The sequence below is a fragment of the Elephas maximus genome, chromosome 4 (genome assembly GCF_024166365.1).
Source record: "Elephas maximus indicus isolate mEleMax1 chromosome 4, mEleMax1 primary haplotype, whole genome shotgun sequence".
Taxonomy (NCBI): domain Eukaryota; kingdom Metazoa; phylum Chordata; class Mammalia; order Proboscidea; family Elephantidae; genus Elephas; species Elephas maximus.
In genome coordinates this window covers 168,770,392-168,794,500 of record NC_064822.1, presented here as the reverse complement: position 1 = coordinate 168,794,500, position 24,109 = coordinate 168,770,392, and the positions used below count along the sequence as shown (strand labels likewise).

The 24,109-nt window shown below is 40.9% G+C and overlaps 1 protein-coding gene across 4 annotated transcripts in view; it reads left to right on the top strand.

Moving 5' to 3' along the window:
• The window catches only part of IGF1 (insulin like growth factor 1), an 82,772-nt gene extending 59,192 nt beyond the window's left edge, over positions 1-23,580 (top strand). For 2 of the 4 annotated variants that reach the window (XM_049884202.1, XM_049884205.1), the window contains exons 3-5: positions 2,608-2,789; positions 4,395-4,449; positions 19,922-23,580. In XM_049884202.1, coding sequence (XP_049740159.1) covers positions 2,608-2,789; positions 4,395-4,449; positions 19,922-19,947 — 263 coding nt within the window. In that variant the 3' untranslated portion in view covers positions 19,948-23,580. Of the gene's footprint in view, positions 1-2,607; positions 2,790-2,959; positions 4,114-4,394; positions 4,450-19,921 lie in introns of those variants that run through there. The other 2 variants (XM_049884203.1, XM_049884204.1) reach the window with 2 other exon arrangements.
• Positions 23,581-24,109: the final 529 nt, after the last annotated feature.

Below are 24,109 nucleotides of genomic sequence, written 5' to 3'. Positions count from 1 at the left end.
GGAAGTATGTAGAGGTCCTTTGTGGATTACAAAGAAACCATGTAAGCCATTTGTGTTTTTCTTCTAATTCACAGTCCCATGGAAAGATTATAAAAACAAACAAACAAAAAAAATTCTTTATAGAACTCAGGGGACCAGCCTTGTCTTGGCTTGCCAGGGTCCAGCTGGTGAACAGAAGCCGAGAGACCTCTTCTGTACTAAGTTGATCCTCCAACTGCAAGAGAAAGCACTGCTGAGGCTCCAACTGGGGCCAGCTGTCTGGTTCCTCCCCACCCCCACAACTAGGAGGAGACCATAGGGTTTGCTCTAAGCCCAGAGAGACCACAAATGAATCCTCACTGAGTTACTACCTCCAGCTGCCCTAAGAATGACAGTAAGCCTGCCTTACAGAGGAAGCATCCAGCAGGCTGCTGTGCCAAGCATCAGGAAAGCATTTGGGTTCTTAGAGAATGCCATGAACGACTGATGCTTTGAGCAGCAAGGCAGCCACAGGAAGCTGGTCTCAGTGACTGACGGCCAAGCTAGTTTGGTAGCAGGCCATTACCATAGGTCTGAACTCCCCCAACTAAGGAGTTCAAAATGTAGATGGGTATTTTGACTTTCAAAGTCCCATCCTGAACTGTGGTGTCATCGTGATGTGAAAGACTTTTTATTTAAAATATAATAGATTCTTCTGTGTTAGGAATTGAGGTGGAAAATACATCAGATTTATTGCATTCTTCTGTCTCAGTAGTTCACAAAAGTTCTCCCATGAGGCCTGGGCATCATTAGAGAAGACCCACCCAGCCCAAGACCCCTCAGGGAGGTGAGGAAGATGAGAGAAGGCAGAGATACAGACCTCCTGCCCTTGCCTCAGCCAGATCAACTTGACTTTTGTCTGTTCTCAATGTTGGTTTTTATAAAAGTTTTGGTTTAGTAAAAAGTTATGACAAAAAGTTTATGACTAACTCAGGTATATTTTTAGTTCCATATAAGCTTGTTTTGTCCTCTCTTTTAATTCCAGATCCAGGAAAAGTGTGTGCAAAACAAAACAAAATCAAACCAAACCCAAACCTACTTACCAAATGGAGAGGTCTAACTGACTTGCAAATATCAAAAGAAATTTGATTCATGGTGTTCCCTCCAAGCTATCAGAATCACATGAAAGATGGAAATTGAGTTCATTCTGTTTCAGTCTAGGAATTATTCCATAAGAAAATAAAATCGATTATTCTGACCTCTCTGAGGATGTGGGAGAAAGAGCATTACCACATTGGTATTGTCATCAGCTCTAAGTTCCAAGGCTACTGGAGGCAATTGATTGTGACACCACCATTCCTTCAAAGGCCATAGTAGACCCTGGAAAGGGGTGCTCAGAGGGTGGAAACCAACATTTATTTAGGATCTCCTATGTGTCAGGAAGGAAACCCTTGTGGCGTGGTGGTTAAGTGCTACAGCTGCTAACCAAAGGGTTGGCAGTTTGAATCCACCAGGCGCTCCTTGGAAACTCCATGGGGCAGTTCTACTGTGTCTATAAGGTTGGTATGAGTCGGAATCAACTCAGCGGCAATGGGTTTGGTTGGTTTAGATGTGTCAGGGGCTGTGCTAAGCACTTTTCATTCATAATTTCACTGAATCCTCAAACAGTTCTTGCAAGGAAAATGTGATTGACCCATGACACGAATTGGTAAAGTGAAACTCAGAAAGCTTAAGTGTTTTAAAGAGGCAAACAACAGGTCTCCTGGGCTCTATGAGGTACTTGGGCTTTGCAGCAAGTTAATGTGAGTTTGAATTCTGGCTTCACCACTTAGTGTATGAATGACCTTGAGCAAGTCATGCCCGACTCTGAATCTCAGTTTCCACATTTGCTTAATCAAATCAGGAGTCCTTTTCAGGTTTGAAACCTCTCTGATGCTCAATCTGATTTTACAGTAGAAGCAGTTAAGCAAAAAAGTGAACATTTGAGCTGTCCTGCATATAAAAAGATTAAGGGAACTTAATGCTAAAAAGAGTAGTCCCTGGGTGGCGCAAATGGTTAAGCACTTGACTTCCAGCTGAAAGGTTGACAGTTCGAACCCACCCAGAGGCAGCTCAGAAGACAGGCCTGACAATCTGCTTCCGAAAGGTCACAGCCTTGAAAACTCTATGGAGCAGTTCTACTCTGCATACATGAGGTCAGCACGAATCAAGATAGATTTGAAGGCAACTAAAACAACACCAACAATGCTAAAAAGATTAAGAGGTCTTAGCACATGATCTTCTTTTAATTAATATTCCTGGCCACCTGCCTACTAATTCAACAGATAGGGAATTGCTAGGATTGGGCATAGACAAGCTTCTTGGCTACAAGCTGCTAAGGAATTGGTGAAATTAGCACAAATGCAGTACGTGGTGAATGAGTTAGTGTTTATGAGTGTGATGCAAACTCCAGGAGACATAATGGATTCCAGAAGGATCTGTGTGGTTTGAGATTGTTGGGGAAGCATCAAGAAGAGGTCGAGACATTGGAGAATGTGTAGGTTGAGGAGATGTGGGGAGAGGAAAGATGTCAGGAGCTGCTGGGGGGAAGACTGTGAGGATATCAGACTCCCCTCTTAAGCCAGGCCACTCTGCATTTGATTTGTACAGACAAGCCCACAGGGTACGGCTCCAGCAGTCGGCGGGCACCTCAGACAGGCATCGTGGATGAGTGCTGCTTCCGGAGCTGCGATCTGAGGAGGCTGGAGATGTACTGCGCACCCCTCAAGCCCTCCAAGTCAGCTCGCTCCGTCCGTGCCCAGCGCCACACTGACATGCCCAAGGCTCAGAAGGTAAGCCAGCCTGGGTGGGATCCAGCCATCCTTGAGTGATCTCCTTGAGTGGGGATGGGCCAAGCAGAAATTATGTGCCGTAGTCTCCTAGTTTAGAGTTCCTGGGTGGTGGGAATGGTTCCCATGCTTGGCTTCTAACCAAAAGGTTGGTGGCTTGAGTCCACCCACAGGTGCCTCGGAAGAAAGGACTGGTGATCTACTTTCAAAAAATCAGCCATTGAAAACCCTATGGAGCACAATTCTACCCTGACACACACAGGGCCACCATATGTTGGAGTCAACTCGACAGCAACTGGTAGTCACCTAGTTTACAGGTCAAGAAAGCTCCATTCCCATCTTAGATGTTCATCCCTTTGATCCTTTGGCATTGCAAGTTCTCTCCCCACTGCTCTGGATGATCCCGAAGACGGGGTAGAGAGCAGTGATTAAACCACTGGCAGCAGACAAGACTGAAGTCACCACTCACCGGCTGCAAGCCCTTGGGCAAATAACCCAACCGATCCAAGCCTCAGTTCCCTCAGGAAGACGGAGATAATCAGGATGTCTACCACACCAGATCGTTGTAGAAATGAAGTCAGTCAATGCACATGTGATGCTTTTCATGTGCCTGCACCAAGTTGTGTTGAATAAGTGTTAACGTCTGTCATTATTACTGTTATTAATAACAAGACGTGTAACCTTTTGAACTCTGGGATTTTGTGATGGTGCAAAGTGAAAAAACACTCTAAAATGGGAGCTATTTGAAATTCACATTCAGTGGCAAATATAACTTTTTTTAGATGTTAAAAATAGAAATTTCTGTTCGGCTCTAAGAGCACCTAGAAAATTCTAAGGATCAAAATCGGCAGGTGTCTTTTCCTAAAGCTAGACTTTGAACAAAGCTTAGAGGTACTGTTCATGCACATTAGCCACTTGACGAATTTTTGTTGAATGAGTGAATGAATGAATGACCAAATGAATACGAGCAATTAACTAAAATTTTAGTTCATTCATGATTAGAATGAGAACTAAAAAAAAAGGTGAAGGAGGAAAAAGTAAAACCAGGATGAGTAGAGAAATAAACAGCTCTCATTTAGTTCTCCTCAGAGATTCTTAAAAATGCCAGCGTGTGGTTTTCACCTTTGGAGCCAAAACTAACATTGCGCAGGAAGCATGAGATGAGAGACCAAGTTCACAATGACACCTTGGCTGCTTCCTGGTCCTAAACTGCAGCCAAGGCTGAAGGAGGGCTGTGGGTTTCCCAGAGGTGCGTTCCTGGACAGCCACCCTGGGAACCAGAAAGAACAAAGTAGCCAGTGGGGGAGTCAGGGAGCACATACCTCAGAAGTAACTTTTAGGTGAATGTGTCAGGAAACTGCTTGAGGGGGTGAAGGCAGGTTAATTCTTTCTCTTCCAAATTGACCTAGTTCCTCTTGATGTGGGCGGGTGTCAGAGATGAGTCCCAAAGATCGGCAATGTTGGGTCCTGGGACTGAGGTACAGACACATCTCCCGCGCTGATGCTCCATCCCTCACACCATATGGAGCCCAAACTCAGAGGTTCTGTCTTCAGGGACACTGCAGGAACTGCCTGTTCTCAATACAATTATTTTTGTAATGTTTACAGCATCGGCCCCCATCTACCAACAAGAAAGCAATGAAGTCTCAGAGGAGAAGGAAAGGTAGGCCAATGAAACACCCAGGAGGGAGGCAGAATGAGGGGGCAGAAGCATGTCAGCAGATCAGAGGACAGAACAAAGAGCAGAGAAGGAAGGCTGGAAGTAGAAACTCTGAACACAGAGGCCAAAGAGGAAAATGGACGCAAGAAGTAGTACGCAGACAGAGGCAAGGGCAATGAGAGAGAAACAGACAGCAGAAAAGAAAGCAGGAAACGCCATAGAGGAAATGAAGACACATGGCCTGGTGGAGCGAGATAACACATGATGGAAGGAAGAGGAGTAAACATGCTGTAGAATGTAGCTATAAACAGTGGAGAAAATGGAAAAGAAAAATGTAATACCCAAGAAAGTCCAAAGAAACCACAGTGCCAAGAATGAAAAAAGAAATAAAAGAAGGAAACATGACACAACACCACTCCTCAAAAAAAATTTTTTAATAAGAGTAAAAAAAAATGTAAGATAAAAAATCAAGGCATTGATATGCATTTCTTAAAAATTTTATATGAATCTATTATAGAAGAATTGCCCATGTCAATATAAGTCCAGAGTTAAATATTAGCCTAAAATTCTCTGCAAGACTGAATTGTGTCATAGAAGTTCCCAGATTTCCTTTCCTGCAGTGCAACTGGAGGCTGCATTTCTTAGTCAAGTCCAGATTTGGGGCCAAAGGACATCCAGTATTTGCTTAGTGGCCTTTGAGGCCTGTGAGGTAACCTGTGAGAGACAGTCACTGACCTTTGTTGTTTTTTTTTTTGCACTTTGGAATTCTGATGTCTGACTGCTGCCTTCTGATTCTACCTCCTAGAAATCTCTCTTTCTCTCATGAGTGCGCACGTGTACACACACACACACACACACACACACACCTCTAGATGTCTAGATCTCAAAGCCTGTGAGCTTCTGCTCCATAAAAACCTTGTTGTGGTTAGGTACTGTCGAGTCGGTTCCAACTCATGGCAACCCCATGTACAACATAACAAAACATTGCCTGGTCCTCTGCCATCCTCACAATCGTTGCTATGCTTGAGCCCATTGTTGCAGCCACTGTGTCATTCATCTCTTTGAGGATCATCTTTTTCACTGACCCTCCACTTTACCAAGCATGATGTCCTTCTCCAGGGACTGATCCCTCCTGATAACACGTCCAAAGCATGTGAGACATAGTCTCGCCATCCTTGCTTCTAAAAAGCATAAAAACATTAGGACCATGTTATGTTACAGGAGTCCCTGGATGGTATAAACAGTTAATGCACTCAGCTGCAAATCAAAAGGCTGGAGGTTTGAGTCCATCCAGAGGTACCTTGGAAGAAAGGCCTGACAATCTACTTCCAAAAATTCAGCCATTGACAACCCTATGGAGCACGGTGCTACTCTAATATACATGGATTCATTATGAGTTGGAATCAACTCAATAGCAATTGGTTATGTTATGTTAGAGCTTGAGGAGGACTCAGAAATCATTTGGTTTAATCCCTTATTTTAAAGATAACAGTGAAACCTAGAAATGAGAAATAATTTGCTTGGGTCCTAAGCTGCTCTCCTTATGGTCAGCAAAGAACAGCACATAATCGACATGGACTAAAAAAGATTTCCAAAGTTAAAAAATAGGGCAGAAATGGCCCCGTGAAGTCCCCCACTAGTTTAATATTCTTCCCCCAAAAGGAAGAGGGTGAATGTGAACAAGGGTGCTGGATTTTCCTGAGAGTAAAGAAAAGCTAAGTAGAATCACAGAATTTAGGTCTTAGAGATCATCTCATTCAACTCCTTTACTTAATCAGTGGGGTTAGTATCTTCCTAGATAATGAATCAAAAAGTATTCAAGAACATCCAAATTGTCACCTATGAGACTGAGAGAAGGTGCAGGAAAGAAGTGCTCAGCCAAGCAAATGCTGACATGTGACGATGACTACACTGACCAGTGAAGCATTTCATTCACGTAGCCTACTTTGAAGATGTCATGGTATAAAGGGGCCTTCTTTCTGCCTGTTCCTTCATGCCCCTGCCCTGCCTTCTACTTTAGCATCATCCTTCCTTCCTCCATAGTTCACTGAAAATTCAAGATTCCTGGAATACAATGCAGATGCCCAAGGCTCAACCCAGTAGGAAAAGGCCCAATTAGAAGCATATCAAAACCACAGTTGGGAACCAAGCCACTGCCACATAGATTTGCAAAGTGGATCCTGGTTTATCAGGATTAATGAAAGCAAGGCTGTTGCCTGAGCCCACGTGGCCAGCCACCTGGAGACAGTGAGTCTTAGAACTCAGGAGACAGGAGCCAGGAGCCATTGAGTTCTCCTGCTAAGACATCCCTGCTTTGAGACCAGCCTCAGGCTCAGGCCAATACCTACTGTGACCATCACTTGAGAGTAGCCTGCAAACACAGATGCCTCTTCAAGGGACCACAGTTCAGCAGAAGAATTAAGAGTTCAGGACCATGGAAATGTCCCTTGCAGAGTTATCCCTTCCCTCTTTCGTTGATGACTGAGTAAATGTCAATTATAACTCAAGGCTTTGGGTAAACTATAATTCTTGATTTGCTTTAGCTGTCGTCAGAAAACATCCAGTCTTCCCCAGCCTATAATTATACCCTACGAGAAACTTAATTCCAAGAAGAACTACAAGGCTTTTAATGAAAAAAAATTAAAAAGCACCAGAACTTTCCACTTAAAAAATGCTTAACTCCCAGATTATGCATTAAAGCACACTTCTTTCGGAATGGATTAAAGCAAGCACCTTGGAGGCCTATATATGATTTCTTAATAATATGAACTAGAAAGCAGGAAGTATTTATTACTGTTTTTCCATCTCCTCCTTTCTGGTATCAATACCTAAGCACCTGATGATATATGGCACATAGTGCTGGATGGATGGATAGACAAACAAATGAAAAAGGCAGAAAAACAGACCCTGAAAATAAATTGTATTTCTGAGATGAAATGATTCCTCTCACCCCACAAAGGATAGTGAGGCAAGTGGAAAGTTAAAAAAGAAAGGCGGAGAAGCTGAGTTTAACACAAATTTTGCAGGTTTGGGATTTCCTTTTCTAGCCTAAACTGAAATTGTTTGAACAACTACTCCCACAGGTGGCAACTGGCTGAGTACTTTAAATGTTATGTACCTATTACCCAGTCACCCAGTGCCGTTGAGTCGATTTTGACGCATAGCAACCCTATTAATGTACCTATTAGTCCTCTCAATTCCTTCTTGAAGTAAGCAAAATAATAATCATTATTTAAAATTCCACTGTTTCCATTTCAATGCTTAGGCCAAATTTATGATTGAGTGTGAAACTATTGCAAATATGTAAGGAATCATGATCCTTAAATAAAATTGTTGCAAAACAGTTTTTATTGAGCACCTACAATGTGCAAGCCTCCATACTAGTTATCAAGGACAGTTATAAAGATTCAAGAGTCAATAAAACATAGTCATTAAGAGTACAGAATCAGACTGCCTGGGCTCAAATTCTGTCTCTGTCACTTACCAGCTGTGTGGCCTTGGGAAAGTCATGTAACATTCCTGCGCCTCAGTTTCCTCATCTGTTGAGTGGGGGTAAAAATTGATAGAGTTGTTATGAGGACTTGAGATAATATACATATAAATGTACGCATGTGTATGTGTGTGTAAGCAAATACATATTTTAGTGCTTACAATGGTACCTGGCACATAGTAAGTACTATTAAAGTATTAGCTAATATTATTTTACCTAGTTCCAAAAAGAGAGCCATCTGAAAAAGAAATAGACCTCCTCAAGTAGAAATGAGTTTCCTATCACCAAAAACTTCAAGCCCCAGCTTGCCAACACTGCGGTGATGTAGTAATATGGATTTAAGCATATGGTAGGAGAAGAAGAACACTAGATGACCTAAAACCCCTTCCAATCCAGAGACTCCCTGGTTCTATGATGAACTCCAACGTAAATGATAGCTCAGTTCTCCCACATGAAGAATCGTTAACTTTTATTTCGTTAACTAGAATGAACTCTCGGAAAACCACTATTTTTCTCAACCAATTAAAATCAAATGTAGTATGTGTTTTCATTTCATGGTGCCTGGGGAAAATTTAATTGTAGCATGAACTCCAGCTCTTGCTAGTTTTAAGTAAAACTGCCAAAATAAATAGAAACGTGGGATATTTCCGGGCTCACGCAGCTTCCGGGACACTTCAGTTTCTAGGGCTGCCGATTCAGTGCCTTTCACAAGCATTTGATCTTCTTTCAAACATCTCTTGAAAACAAACAAAACCTCATACAGCTCCAAATGTGTGTATTGTTAGGATGTAAGGGTGGAGAAGGAGGGAAAGAAATGGGCTCTCAAAGAGCAAAACCCTTTTTCCTCCTCCATCTTAAGGCCACACCACACCTCCCTCAAGGGGAATCAATGTTTTCTTAGGTAATAAAGGTTGCAGTTTCTGAAGCCCATGAGCATCCAAGGGGGAGGATGAGATCTACTCTCTTTACTTGCCTGTAAGTAGGGAGTAAGGCCTTTTTCAATTAAATAACACGGTGCTGACTTTTAACCCAAGGACAGAGTTGGTACCCTGAGGTTAAAGTGGAAGCCTTGGGTAGCAATGAAAAGATGAATAATTTTAAATGAAGCAGAACCCCCTTTTATGAGGTTTAGAATATCCACTTTAGAATTTCTCAGTCCATATACTCACCTTGTTCCTGGATGATATAAATGATTAATGCATTCAGCTCCTGATCAAAAGGTTTGAGTCCACCCAGAGGCAGCTCGAAAGAAAAGTCTGACAATTCACTTCTGAAAAACTAGCCACTGAACACCCTACAGAGTACAGTTCTACTCTGACACATAGGGGGTCGCCATGAGTTGGAACTGACTTGACGACAACTGGAACTGGATGCCCAACCTCAACGCTTAAAGCCCGGTTACTGCTTCCTTTGAAAAGCAGTAATATTTATTGCCCTAAGTAAAACAAATCTACTTTTTAAAAAGGAGTAGCTCCTGCAAAGCCAAAATCAGCTTCCCCATCCTCAGGAGTCCGACTGAAAGCTGAGACTGTTTCCCTGGTACCCACATAATCTGGGTCCTTCTTTAATGGGATACCTTAATGCCTTTAGTACTACCTCATTTCTATTCAGCAACCAAAAGACATGATTTAAAGACGTAAACTTAAGTTTTAACCTCAAGAAGAGGGAAATGGACATTAAAAACAGCAGCAAATGATGACAGACTGAAACAATGGGTCCAGGGGTCCATGTCAGGTACTTCTACAGAGCAGCTTAGAAAGGTCTTGCCCATGCTAGGCACTCAGTTATACCTTCAATGAGGTATTGCTAGATGAGTAACAGAAGCCAGAAAACATTTTGGAGAATTCCCATCTCTATTTTATTAACTAATACGGTTATGGTTTTAAGAACCATTGGTCAAAAAACTAATTCTTTTGAAAAAGGGCAGATTTGATAGACATAAAAAATACTAAAGGTACATCCAACTGATTTTCATTCTAAATGTCTTTGTGGTGACTAAGAATCTGCAATTAACTACAAGAACCCAGTTTTAGGTAGATGTTTACTTGGGAGAAGTATTTTCTTTTTCCTTTCTCTCTCTGTCTTTCTCTTCTTCTTCTGTCTCTCTTTTTCTGTGTATGTAGTTTTGTGTTCGAGCATTGTTGCACCCAGTGGGGACTTGGGGTGAATGACTTTCTGTAATTATAGGTAAATACTCTTTCCTGGCTTTTTCTTTCAGTGAAGGTAAATTCCTCTATAAAAACTAATAATGGCTGAGGAGAAACTGCACAATTTCCTTGTCTTCTCAAAGGCCTAGGTTCTAGTCCTAAATTAAATACTACTCAACAAATAAAAGGAACATTGTTGGATGGGCAGATAGACTTCAGCTTTCTTTCTATTGTATCTTCTGAAGGTTCAGGGGTTTCAATCACATCTTATCTGGTCTTCAGAGAGGCACATGCTACAAAAACAGTAACTTTCACATAGAACCAATTTGCAACTTTAGAAATCTCCAGGAATAATTCTGGACCTAGCACAGTCCAGGCTCAGTGAATCCATCAGTCTTCCTTCCGTCATCCCGGACCCTACATCTATTAGAAATTCAGGATTATGGGCAAAAATCATCAAATGCCTCTTGCACCTCTTTCCCCTTTCTTAACCATAAACTTTTAACTTCTTCTATTCACTCTGGGATCCCTGGTAGCATAGTGGTTAAGAGCTATGGCTGCTAACCAAAAGGTCAGCAGTTCAAGTACACCCAGGCGCTCCTTGGGAACTCTATGAGGCGGTTCTACTCTGTCATATAGGGCTGCTATGAGTCAGAATCGACTCAATGGCAGTGGGTTTGATTTTTTGTTTTTCTATTCATTCTGGCATACACTTTCACCCCCTTTGGGCCAGATAAAGGAATAAACATTTATTTACTGTCCTCCTTAGTCTCTCTAACTGGCAAGGTCAGAATTTCCAAAGGCAAGTGGGATGTTAACAGCAAAACCTTCAAAAGATTGAGCATCATGGCAACTCTTCTCTCTGGTAAAATAGCTCCAAATTTTCCAATCAGAGACCAAGAATTTTTACATCAAGCTCATGCTGGCCAAATGGCCCAGGCTTCCAAGCTAGGATTCATATGCCAAATGTTTCACAAAACTCTGTGTAAAATGTGTAAACGTTCCCATGGAGCTTTCTGTCTGGCTAAAACCAAGAGGTTAAGTAATCAAAGGCCAACCAGCAGTGCCATCCATGAAAATACAATGTGCTATTTTCATACCTGTCAATAACAATTATGGCAAGACAAAAATTCCAATGATTAGGAGCAACATCCTGGCAAGTCGAGGGTTGGGTACAGATTCCTCATCAGTTGACAACTGTAGCTTTGGGAACATGTAGTTATGATGCCCGTGTGGTATGTCGAAGAGTTCATGGGGCGTTGCAGGACTAGAAGAGATGGAAGGTATGAATCAATCAATAAGTTACAGCATGATAATTGGTATTTTATCAGTATTGGTTGACCTAGGTCACTGTTGAATGCCCTGGTTTCTCTCTCTGTAAATAATGACATTTTTTTTTCCTTCTTCCAGGACAGAAGTATAGGTACTTTTGGCACAACATGGCAATTCTGATTTTTTAAAACTGTATACATGCATGAATTGTTATTGCGCCATGTTTTCTGCCTTGGAAAAGCACTGGCTGGCACCCTGCATGTTTACTTTTATAAGCTGAGGGCTCCCATCAACCTCAAACAGATGCAAATCACTTAAACTTGTCATAGTGTTATTTTGTTCATCCTAAAAGTTCAGAAGAGCCTTCCAAACTTCCAAAATTTCTCTAAATTCAGTGAGGAGGAAAATTCAGAACACAGCATTTGAATGTTCTGCCCAGATTTGTCACACACACATGAAGAATGAGTGGAAGAGGGCAACACCCTTTCCTACTAACCCTGTGAACTCATCACTGTTGTGATGAAACTACACCAAAAGCTAAAACCCTGGGCTTACATATCCCCCCAGGATGCATATAAATTACTGCACACACTAGCTGAAGTTCTCTAGCATAAACTGTATATCACATGAAACAACGGCATTTTGGAGGCTTAAGAGTAATCCAGTCCAGTTTTTAGGTAAGAATGTGCTGAATCTTTTGCACATATCAGTGAAATTGCTAGAATCTGGTGTTTTACTTTTTTAAATACCACGACATTTAAACCTTTCAGCAATTCCAAAATCAACTCACTCTGGGAAAGATAGTGCACTTAAACTTTTCTTATTTAAAAATGTAACACAAACACAAACAGCTAACTAAACAAGCTGCCCATAAAATCAACAGTCTAAGCAGCCCTGAACCCTAAAGTATTTTACAACATCCTTCAAGACTACTAAAGTCAACACAGATATCTCTTGCCAGCAAGGGAAAGTACCCTTCAGCAGTTTCTTTCTTTCTTTCTTTCTCCTTTCCCCCTCTCCTCCAGGCTTCCAAACCATGTTGGTAGTGATTACTTACATCACCAGCAGGAATATTTGAAATAGAGTCAGATGGTATTCTAAAGAGTAAGAAAGTTGCTAAGTGAGGATAATCTTCAAATAATGATGAGGCAAATACATGTTTCCTGGTTCCTGGGGATTTGCCAGGGATGCACCAACCAGTTGCCACTGAGTTAAGTCAACTATGCCTTCAAATTGGTTTTAAATGGTTCAGCCATGGCCGAGGGAAATAAGGCAGGGCTTCAAATCGATTCAAAGTGGTTCAGTCATGGCCCACAGGAACAAGGGCAGCATACTCGTTGTGTAGCAACCACATCTCTTGTGTGTCAGCTTTTGACCTGAGTAGGAAACAGGCAGCAGTGCCCCACTCGAAGATGGCTGCCACTCGTACCACTTTGAATGTGCGTTGCTCTCCACAGTCCTGCCAGTAATCCAATCTCCTGCATCAGGAAACTTTCCGGAGTCTGACGCAGGAGACTGGATTATTGGCAGGACTGTGGAGAGCGGCACACATTCAAAACAGCTTGGTAGGCCACAATCTTTGAGCAGGATACTACTGCCTGTTCCCTACTCAGGTCAAAAGCCAATGCATAACAGATTTGGTTGCTATGTAAACGTATACTGCCCTTGTTTCTGTCAGCCATGACTGAACTGTTTAAAACCGGTTCAAAGCCCTGAAGTTGACTCCGACTCTTAGCAATCCCATGAGTATCAGAGTAGAACTGTGTTCCATAGGGCTTTCAGTGGCTGATTTGGGGGACATAGGTCACCAGGCCTTTCTCCCAAGGTGCCTTTCATTGGACTCAAACTATCAACCTTTTGGTTAGCAGCCAAGCGTGTTAACCATTTGCACCACATACTCACCAATCACTAGGAAAAGAAGCTATACTTCCACTATCCTAGCACTCAAGGAAGCTCTGAACACCCAGGAGGTAGCTACTCTTACCCTGCACTGGTCTAGAAAAGGAGCAACCCCATACGTGGGAAGCGTATTAGCAATAGAAAGTATTAAAAAAAAAAAAAAGGCAATAATAATTGCTGATATTTATTAAGCACTTGCCTTGTGGTAAAGGTTATAGTGAATCATTTTATTTAATCTTTACCATAATCCTGTGGGGTAGATGCTATAATTATGTCCATTCAGGTGAGAAAACTTCAAATGAGCCAGGCTGCCTGTCTTGCCAAGGTCTTGCTTCTAGCAAGTGGTAGAATTCAGAACCCAGACCCAAGAAGGACTCCAGTTTATTGACCATGCACTGCTCTCTCTCCTGCATTTCTTAATTGATATTTAGTGTACCACAACTCACCACTTGTAAGCTTTGAGGCAGGAGGGACCTCTGTGCTATTTGTCCTCGTACAGAGCACAGCAGGAAGTAGGTAGCCATGCAGCAGTGCTTGCTGTTGACCTGAACTCTATTGTACCACTCCTGCAGGAAACTTAAATTAATTTAAAAAGTATTTCCTGGCTTGGATACAGAGCTAAAGGAAACATGCTACCTGCTCTCAAGGAACTTACTCCTTAGTGGGGAGACAAACACGTACACAATTGAATCTATGGCATGTCCGTGCTCTTAACAAAGGTAAAACTAGAGTAGACTCTGACAGCGCAGAAGCCATAACAGATTGACGTTGCTAACATCGGCCTCACTACATGAATCTAAATCAAGTGCCCTTGAAACCGTAGGCTCCCTTGCACACAATTCTCGAAATCTCTCTGTGGCAGGTAAATGTGAAAGGCTCAGCATATTCAATCATAACAACACTATGAGTTGGGGGTGCCGCTACCCCGCCCTTTCTCCGAGGAAACTGAGATAGAACATAGTGATTGCCAAGGTCAAACAACCATGTGTGGGAGCTGGGACCCAGTCCAGGAGTGTAAGTTCAGATCCTCCAAAAAGCAGAAGAGATGGGGTTAAATGAGCAAGGATCTGGTTAGGGGAAATGCCTGTGTGAAAGGAAGTAGTAGAGGATCTGGGAAGACTCAGCAAGCCGTCAGACCACAATGCAAGTCTGACCCCAAGTGAGGGGAAGGGGGAGACAGGGCTGGGTAGAAATGTCCTAGACTGCCATACCTAAGGAACACTCAGCAAAGCTATCAGAGAGTCCTTGAGCCAAAGTTGGCTAATAAAGGAGTTCCAGGTTTCTAAGGAATGGGTCTGCCTTAGGGCTGCCCCCACACTCAGTCAATGGCTTGGGTGAGGGGCCCAGCTTGAGTCATCCAACTATGGCCAGAGAAGAGGGTCATATTGAAAAAAAAAGACCACTAACACATTAATCACATCAAAGGAGGATGAGGCAGTTTCCAGAAAAAGCAAGAGACTGGGCAGACCAACACTGTGTCCAGTAAATGCACACTTGCTACTCGTTGCTAAAGGGGCAGCCACGCACATGAGGAGCAAGGGTCTCTCAAAATGTGCACCTTGTGTTTTGATTTTAAAAGTCACATCCCAAAGGGCTGAGTGGATCCCATGACACTCACTCTACATGGCTCCCAGAGATGAAAGGCTGACTTAACCTGGAATTTGAACTTGTGATTCCCTGAAGTACAGGGACATCAAAGTTGATATTGAGACATCTAAATTGTCCTCTGCCATGTCACGTGTCTCCAGAATAAACTAGCAATATAACTACAGCACATCCTTTTCAACAAGTAAAAAGCTGGTATCTGGACCATCTGGCCAATGATATAGCTGCTCTTTTTTTCCCTCCGTTTTGGCCTTTTGGGGAGAAATTCAATACTGAGTTAAGACTTTATGCTGTGCAATAGGCTGCTAATATTCAATGCTGGACAGTATTTTCCCAGGATTTTTTATAAGGTGTCGAGTTTTTCCTAGACTTCATATCACATAATACTTAACTTGTTTGGAGTGGGTGGAGATGGAAACATAGCCTATTGAAAACATCGCTGCTTCCTCCCTGAAATTTAAAGAGCTTATTATCGTTCCCTTTTAGATTCTGTGTCTCAGGCAAAATCTCATAAAGATAGGCACAGAAAAAAAGAAGAGGTTGTAATATTCAGGGGTTTAGCTTTTGCATGAAGATGGTACGGGAGCAGCCAATGCTTCATTCTGTACATAAGGTCGGCAGGTGTTGGAGCCAACTTGATGGCAACTAAAAACAGTTTTTGCTAATTGAATACTGTGCTACTAGCCCTCTATCAGCAATTACACAAATGGGTTCAGCTTACACCTATGGTAAGGGTGGGCAGCCACCTTCCTAGTCCAGACTCTTCTGTCTGTCCCTAGGGCATGGCCTTACCCTCTAAATCAGCATTAACCAACATCTGGGGTCATGGGCAGCTCGGGGCATTATCGACTACTGCTACTGGGAAGAACGTTGGAGCTGGAAGCACCAAGTATTGTTTTGTATCTTGGGAAGTCAGTATAGCAGAATGACTGATAGTGGGCTCCAGAATCAGAAAGAGTGAGTCAAAATCCCAACCACTGTCACATCTTCATTTTAAGAAATAAAGCAATTTGTTTAACCTTTCTAAACTTCAGATTCCTTAAAGCTAAAATGGGCAATATACTATACTCATCCCCAAAGTTTGTTATGAGTATTAAATTTAAAAATACATGCAATTAATATGCATGATATAATCGCAGCATATAATAACCGTTCGAGCGATATGAACTCTAATTATTTCAGTCCTATAGCTATCGCTTTGTTCCCATGTGATCCCCAGCAAGTCATTAAACCTTAGAAACCCTCAGCTTGCAGAATGAGGCTGATATGAATAATGTCTATTTCACAAGGTTTTGTGAGGGATTGGTGAGATCGTTTTGTAAAATATCAAGCACCCTGCAAATGTTAAGCAAGATTATTATTATTATTGCCATTGTTATTAGCCTTCAGTGATCTTCTTAGTCAAAAAGTTTGTGGGCAGCTTTCCAAAGGAAAGCTTGGAGCAAGGATAACAGCCAAGAAATAACGGGAGAATGTTAATTGCCTCTTCAGGGTCTTTCCTAGCTTCCTAATTATCTGTGCATGGTACACAGTGGGTATAATATACATCACAAATTAAGCCCTTCTCAAACTTATTCCCTAGTGAGTTGTTTAACTCTTCCTTTCAGAAGGGTAAATTTCCTCAACCCACCCCAGTGATCTGGAGGACTGAGATCTATGTATTTTTTTAATAATCTTACCTTGTCTGGTGTCAACAGGAAACAGTATTTACTCACTACTGTTTTCCTTTCAAAAATCTGTCTAGTTGCATGCTAGAAACAGTTTCAGCTGGTTTGTTTGTCTTGGACAAGCTGCTGAAGTGAAAAGTTTTTGCTTGGCTGAACGTGGGACAGTTTCATAACCCTTCAAGAAGTGCATTGAAGGTGGGTGCCAGCTCTGACGGCTGCTTCTAACATGCCTCCGCTTGCAGCCCACTGTCAGGGGTGGTCAGCATGATTTAATTAAGGCAATGTGTGAAGCAACAGATGCAATGGAGACCAAGTCCCTGAGTGCTTTTGTTTTGTCACTGTCATTGTCTGCAACAAAGAAGTCACATGTGAGAGCCTGGGAAGAGAGCCAAATACAAACCAGATGACATCCCAGCTGGTTTTGAATGGCCTCCACCGTATACATGTGTGCATGGGAGCCATGCTGTTTGGAGCAGACTTGGCTTTACTCAAGGGAGTTTCTGCCCATAGTTTTGTTGTGATGCTGAGACAGACCCAGAAAAAATAGAGGATCTCTCTGCTCAGACTTCACACTTAACACCTTCTGCTTTGATAAAAAAGAAAAAGAATCTCACTATTGGAAAAAAAAAGCTAAGATCTATAGGTTGGCTAGTCTAACGAATTCAGCAAGGGAAATAGACAATAACTGAATGTTTCCTTCTAGAACATTCAAGTTAATTCAACTTAAGATGAAGCCTGGGGATTATACACCTCATGTAGCTTTCTTTTGATTTGTTACCTTTAATTCTTGAGCATTTTCCTGGTTTGGGGGTTATCCAGATTCTTAGAAATCTTTTTCTGAGCTTATGTTCCTCTTAAACAGAATAGAAGGTAAAACTCATATTACTGTATTTTGCATCCTGTTAGTTTTTTTGTTTTTAGTTAGCTTGATTAGTAGTTTGGCAGAGAAGTGATATTCTTTATTATAGCTGTTTTGGGGCTTGAAAGAGCCATTAAGAAGTGAACAGAAATGTTTCAAGAAGCTTGGGAACATGAGTGATTCTACTCTCTACTGCCTTATGTCTTTCTTTCATTTTTTCTAGAGAACTCCTGCAAGAAAGAATAAGATGTAAAATTAGAAAGACAAATTTATTGGTGTCTTAACAAGTAATGCTGTGTACAGCAACAAATACATGCAAAGTGGACTTGGTAAAATGATATTTGGGGGGAAAGCACCAGAATTCTAAACACATGGTATTTCAAGCTATCCTATACAAACGTCCAGTGTTGTCCCACCAGCTTGTAGCAGTCACCACTGAGCTAGATTTTTTTTTATATAATTTTTATTGTGCTTTAAGTGAAAGTTTACAAATCAAGTCAGTCTCTCACACAAAAACTTATATACACCTTGCTACATACTCCCAATTACACTTCCCCTAATGAGACAGCCTGCTCCCTCCCTCCAATCTCTCTTTTCGTATCCATTTCGCCAGCTTCTAACCCCCTTTACCCTCTCATCTCCCCTCCAGGTGAGCTAGGTATTTTAATAAACATTTTTACACAATGATGTCCTCTCCCTTCTCTTCAGTCAGCATACCATATTGACCACCCACTCAAAGTGCTAACCAATTTTCATGAAGGATTTAGTGATAACTTTAATGTCCCAGGTGGAGCTGAAAATCATGTGTTGGAGAGATTGCCAAATAATGATGGGCCCATAGTGTTATTTCCAGGGAGTGGAAATTGATTTTCCTTCATCCTCAGCATTAAAACCTCTCACTCTCTCTGGCTTGGGCCTCAGGTTTGAGTGCTTTCTGGGGTCTGTTAGCTCCTAACAATATTGTGATTGTGTGAGGTGGTCACCACCTTAGCCAAAAGGAAGAGTTTGGGAATTCCAGCCACTGTGGTGGGAAACCTTATTGTCAGTCTTGATGGAAACATTTTCTGGGGGAGAAGGGTACTGTGGCTCCTTGCACTTCACTCTATACCAACAGTTGTCCACTCCATCCTTCCAGAGCTCTGGCTAGAGGTGAAACCAATAGAGGAAGCACTGTAAGTTTATGCATATAAATGCCACACCTCCCTTGATTTTGTTTCAAATATCCCTTATTTGTGTAAATTTTTCTATTTAAATACTACTTTTAAAAGGATAAAATAATAATTATAGGAAAAGCATAATGATAATTCTCCAGATCATCACAGGACCCCTCATACTCATCCATTCATTTATTGAATTCATTCTACAAATATTTATTGAGCACCTGCAATATCCTGGGCACTGTCCTAGACACTGGAAACCCTGGTGGCATAGTGGTTAAGAGCTACAGCTGCTAACCAAAAGGTCAGCAGTTCAATTCCACCAGGTGCTCCTTGGAAACCCTGTGGGGCAATTGCACTCTGTCCTGTAGAGTCACTATGAGTTGGAATGGACTCAACGGCAACAGGTTTGGTTTTTGTTTTGGCTCTACACACCAGGGCCGTAACAGTGGACAGAAAAGTCCCTGCTCTCATAGAGTCTATATTCTAAACAAAACTCAAAAATCCTTGAAATATTATTGCTGCTTTTTTTTTTTCCCAACATTACTTCTTGTTGAGTGATTAGTAGCATCAAAGCAAGAAGCTCAAGGTTTTTAGTCCAGGGATGGTTACTTTGCAATAGAGGTGAAGTAAGAAGAATAACAAATACATAATAACAGTAGTAACTAGTACCTATGTAGCGCTTACCAGGGGCCAGGCCTATTGTAAGTGACTTTACATACATTAATTATTTAATACTTAATCTTACAAGGTAGATACTATCATTATCCTATTTTTATAGCTGAAGAAACTGAGGCACAAAGAGATTGTCACTTATTCAAGTTTACATTCTAGAAAATTGAAGTTAGAATTTGAACCCAGCTTACTATACTATATCATACCCCCCAAAAAAGTCTGTGATTTTACATATTTCTAAATCAATTACAAAACATCCCAGTCATCTATTTCTAAAACTCTGCTTCTCTCCAGATGAAAAAAAAGGAAAAAAGAAAAACCTCTGTGCTGCAAAATTAAAAGAGAGCAAACTGCAATGAAACAACCAAGTATGACCTCGGAATGTTTTCTGATTTTTTTTGTTTTTCCTCACTAGGAAAAGGTGTTACAGGAGAGAAGACTGAATTTTCAGGATGCCCTTCCTATCAGTGAATTAGCGACAGCAGTGGAGAAGTAGGAAAATGCATCTCTGTGTGACTGTAAAGCTATCTGTGGTACCCGTGTAACCACGGGTACATAGAAGTAGCCTGGGTGAGGTGGGGCCAAAAGACCTATTTACGATCTTCTCAGAAACCCTAGGGCCTGAGGCTGAGATCCAACGTTAAAAATAGATGGATACATCAAATTCATCAAATTAATGTCATTTTTTTCTCCCTTGCTTATAGGAAGTACATTTGAAGAACACAAGTAGAGGGAGTGCAGGAAACAAGAACTACAGAATGTAGGAAGACTCTCTCGAGGAGTGAAGAATGACATGCCACCGGCGGAATCCTTTGCTCTGCATAAGTTACCTGTTAAACATTGGAAGATCTGCCAAAAAAATATATTTGATAACATTTCAAAAGATGGGCATTCCCCCCAATGAAATACGCAAGTAAACATTCCAACGTTGTCTTTAGGAGTGATTGTTAAAAGCTTTGCACCTTGCAGCTATGGCCCTGGAATTGGTAGATTGCTGTTGATCCTTTATCAATGATATTCTATAGAGAAATATAGATATATAGATATATATCTTAGTCCCTGCCTCTCAAGAGCCACAAATGCATGGGTGTTTTATAGATCCAGTTGCACTAAATTTGTCTCTCTATCTTGGCTGTTGGAGCCATCCATTAGCAGCCTTGTCTAAGTAGTTTTATTAATTTTTTTTTCTTATTTGCACTTCTTTCTACGCAACACAGGCTCTTTGTTTTACAGTGTGTGATAACCTTGTTTGTCTATCCCCATTGCCCCTCCATCACATCTATATTTGCCGAATTTGGCCTCCTCAATAGCAGCAGCAAGCAGCAAGTAGCACGTTCACTTTTAACCCACAAGATTCCATCTGTGGCATTTGTAGCAAATATAAGTTGGATGCATTTATTTTAGACACAAAGCTTTATTTTTCCACATCTTGCTAAAAAATAAAAATAAAAACTGCAAATAGTTGCAACTTCAAGGCCAATCATTTTTAGGCGCATGTTTTAAGTTTAGAAAGTCTCAAACTCTCAATGTTTTAAGTATAGAAAGTCTCAAACTCTCAATGTTTTAAGTATAGAAAGTCTCAAACTCTCAATGGTTCTTTCGAATGATGAGTTAGTGTGCAACCTAATTCGTAACTTCTCTTTTTTTATTTTTTCCATATAGAGCAGTATGTAAATTTAGCATATCAATAATACAGAATATATCAAACAGTATGTAAAACTCTGTTTTTTTGTTTTGTTTTGTTTTGTTTTTTTAGTACAATGGTGCTATTTTGTAGTTTGTTATATGAAAGAATCTGGCCAAAACAGTAAAAGGTGAAAGCAAAACAAAAGATGAAGCCTGGAGCCAAAGATCACACTAAGAGGAAGGGCACTGAAAAACTCATCCATTTGGGAAAGAAAGCAAAGTACCCCCAATTATGCCTTCCAAGAGGAACTTAAGACACAAAAGTCCACCAATATAAATTTGATTGGCGAGTCCAGAGAGGTAGCCGTGAGTGGAAAAAGCATAAGGCTAGGAATTTTAATAGTCCTGGTTTCTTTTTCTCACTGAAGAAACAAACATCTACTGGCTCTGCCACGGACTCACCACTGTGTGACCTTGGGCAAGTCACTTCACCTCTCTGTGCCTCAGTTTCCTCATCTGCAAAATGGGGGCAATATGTCATCTACCTACCTCACAGGGGTGGTATGAGGATTAAAAAGATAATGCTCCAGATTTTTATACTGGGTTGCTCTGAGGATGCAATGTCAGAACCCGTGAGTTGCTGGGATGCAAGGAATTCTATAAACAACCCTTTCCCAGTATAGCTAGAGAACTGATTAACCAAATGCACCTGACATCTCAATTCTTGTCAATAAAACTCTCCAAACAACTCAATAGCTTTTCAAACACTTCGAATTAAGTTAGAAACATCTGATGTACATTTTGATTTTGAACTCTGCATTAGATTTATGAATACAAAGGTAAGTAAAACAACGAGCAAGAAAGAAAAAGACAAAGGAGAAAAAATTACGAGATTTCTACCAGTGTAAGGGTGATTAAATTACTCCATTTGCTAGAACTCACTGACTCTTCAAGGCAGTTACTATCTATCTAGTAATACCTCTTTTAATATTATAAATGATAACTCTCTTCATTTTGAAAAACGTATTTATTTCTTCTGTTTAGGCAGTATAAGAAAAATGGCCCTGCATTTTAAATATTGAAATAATACCTAATAAAAAGTCACAAAGTTACTTTCCTTAATGAATTTTACTCTTAACCTTGGGCATGTGTGTGTGTAGTGTGTAGTGTGTGTGTGTGTGTGTGTGTGTGTGTGTGTGTGTATCAGATATATATATATATATATATACTTTTTGTTAAAATATGCTAGACTAGAGTTGCTATTTGAGAGGCAATCATTCCTTTATAATCAGAAAGTTTCCCACAAGTCTGCTTAGGAGAGTGGCCAGCTCTCTGTGGGTGTGTCTTAACCATTCAACTAAATATTGCTATGGAGAATTTCCAATGATGAGGATAGGCCCACACTAGCTTAGACTAGGTTTCCCATCTATGGATTTTCTTATTAGAACAATAAGTCACCCAGCATTCAGCTCTTTTGATCTGAACACTTTGGTGAAAAACACCTAGGTTTGATTACATCATGCAAACTTTATCCTTTATATTCTTGGAAAGCTTATATGAAAAACCAAAATAACAACATCTTCAGTTTTCCTCCCACTGGGTCATCTCAAAGTTCAGAGGCCAGAGAGGAGACTTCCTGGATCTCTGAATATACACAAAAGGAAGGCTCTCTTGCTCAGTCAACAAGTACGTTAACTCTCTCAGTCTACGGCATGAATTGAATTGAGCACCTCAGGTATGCTGAGCAAGGTTCTGACCACTATGGACAGATATACGAGAAACTAAACATGTCAGTTTTGCCCTCCTCCTGTTTTCCAGACATAAGTTTTATGGAGTGAGATGCTGGGCTGCCCTTCCCAAGATGGTACTTCTGACTTTCTTGTGCCCTGTGTGTACCTTTTAAAATTACCGACTCCCAGGAGAACTTTACAGGCAGAATTCTGCCAACTTAGGAGTTTCCTGACAAGATGGATATGGTAATTCTAAGAGTAGCTATGACTTATTTTATTCTCTTAATTCTATTCCCAGCCCCAAATCTCCCAATGAGGAAAGCTTAAACATGCAAAGCCATGTTTTCTTTCTTAACTTTGTTCAACACATGACTCCCTCCTACCATTGCCATCAAGTCAATTCTGACTCATAGTGACCATATAGGACGAAGAAAAACTACCCCCACAGGGTTCCCAAGGAGCGGCTGGCAGATCTGAACTGCCGACCTTTTAGTTAGCAGCAGAGCTCTTAACCACTGCACCCTCTCTCCTATTGGCTCATAAATCAACTAACTACTACACTAACCCACTGTTTATTTTCAAAGGAATAAACTAGAAGATAAATTGATGTAAACTCTGAAAGTCAGTTGATCACTATATACTACAAGGGAATGACTCAGAATTGATACAAGGGAGCACCTAAAATTTCCCAACTCAAAACTTTATAAGCTTTGCTTTAGAGTTTTATTGCTCCAGAATTTAAAAATGGGACAATTTCAAGATCTTTATGAAAGAGGTGTAAATATTGGTAGGAATGAGCTTTCAGTGGGTAGGCTAATGTCCAATTTATACCTAGGTCTAATTTCTGTTCCCATCTTCCCAAAGAGTATAATAGTATTATGCTACTAGTATTATATAAACGAATAGTATTATTTGAACGTTAGGATCTACCCTCCTAGAGATAAAGAAAAGCTTTCTCAACAGCCACCCTACACACACACACACACACACACACACACACACGCTCATCCTAAGTGTACAATGGTATACAGAGAAGAAACAAAATCACTTAATCTTAAAAAACAAAAATAAAAAAACTAGCCTCCCTCAAGAATTATCCCCCTCCTTGGCAAATGCGTGTTTGTGTAAATGAAACGATGTCATACACTGTGGCTCCAGGGTTTCTGTTACTAGTTTCCACACTTGGGAAAAGTCTTGGAGTGAAAGACGTAGCACATTTTGCTTTCCCATTTATTGTTTGGCCAGCTATGCCAATGTGGTGCTATTGTTTCTTTAAGAAAGTACTTGACTAAAAAAAGAAAAAAGAAAAAAAAAGAAAGCATAGACATATTTTTTTAAAGTATGAAACAACAATCCTATAGCTAGATGGCTTAATAAAATAGCATTAGGTCTGGTCACCACCATCTTTCAACTTTTGATCACTCACAAGTAAACGTACCGTTCACACCAAATTGTGAGTTTGGGGGTGCAGGGGCAGGAGATGGGAATGTTTAAAAGTTCGAAGGCTCCATTATTTTGCTGGCTCTCAAATGCAGC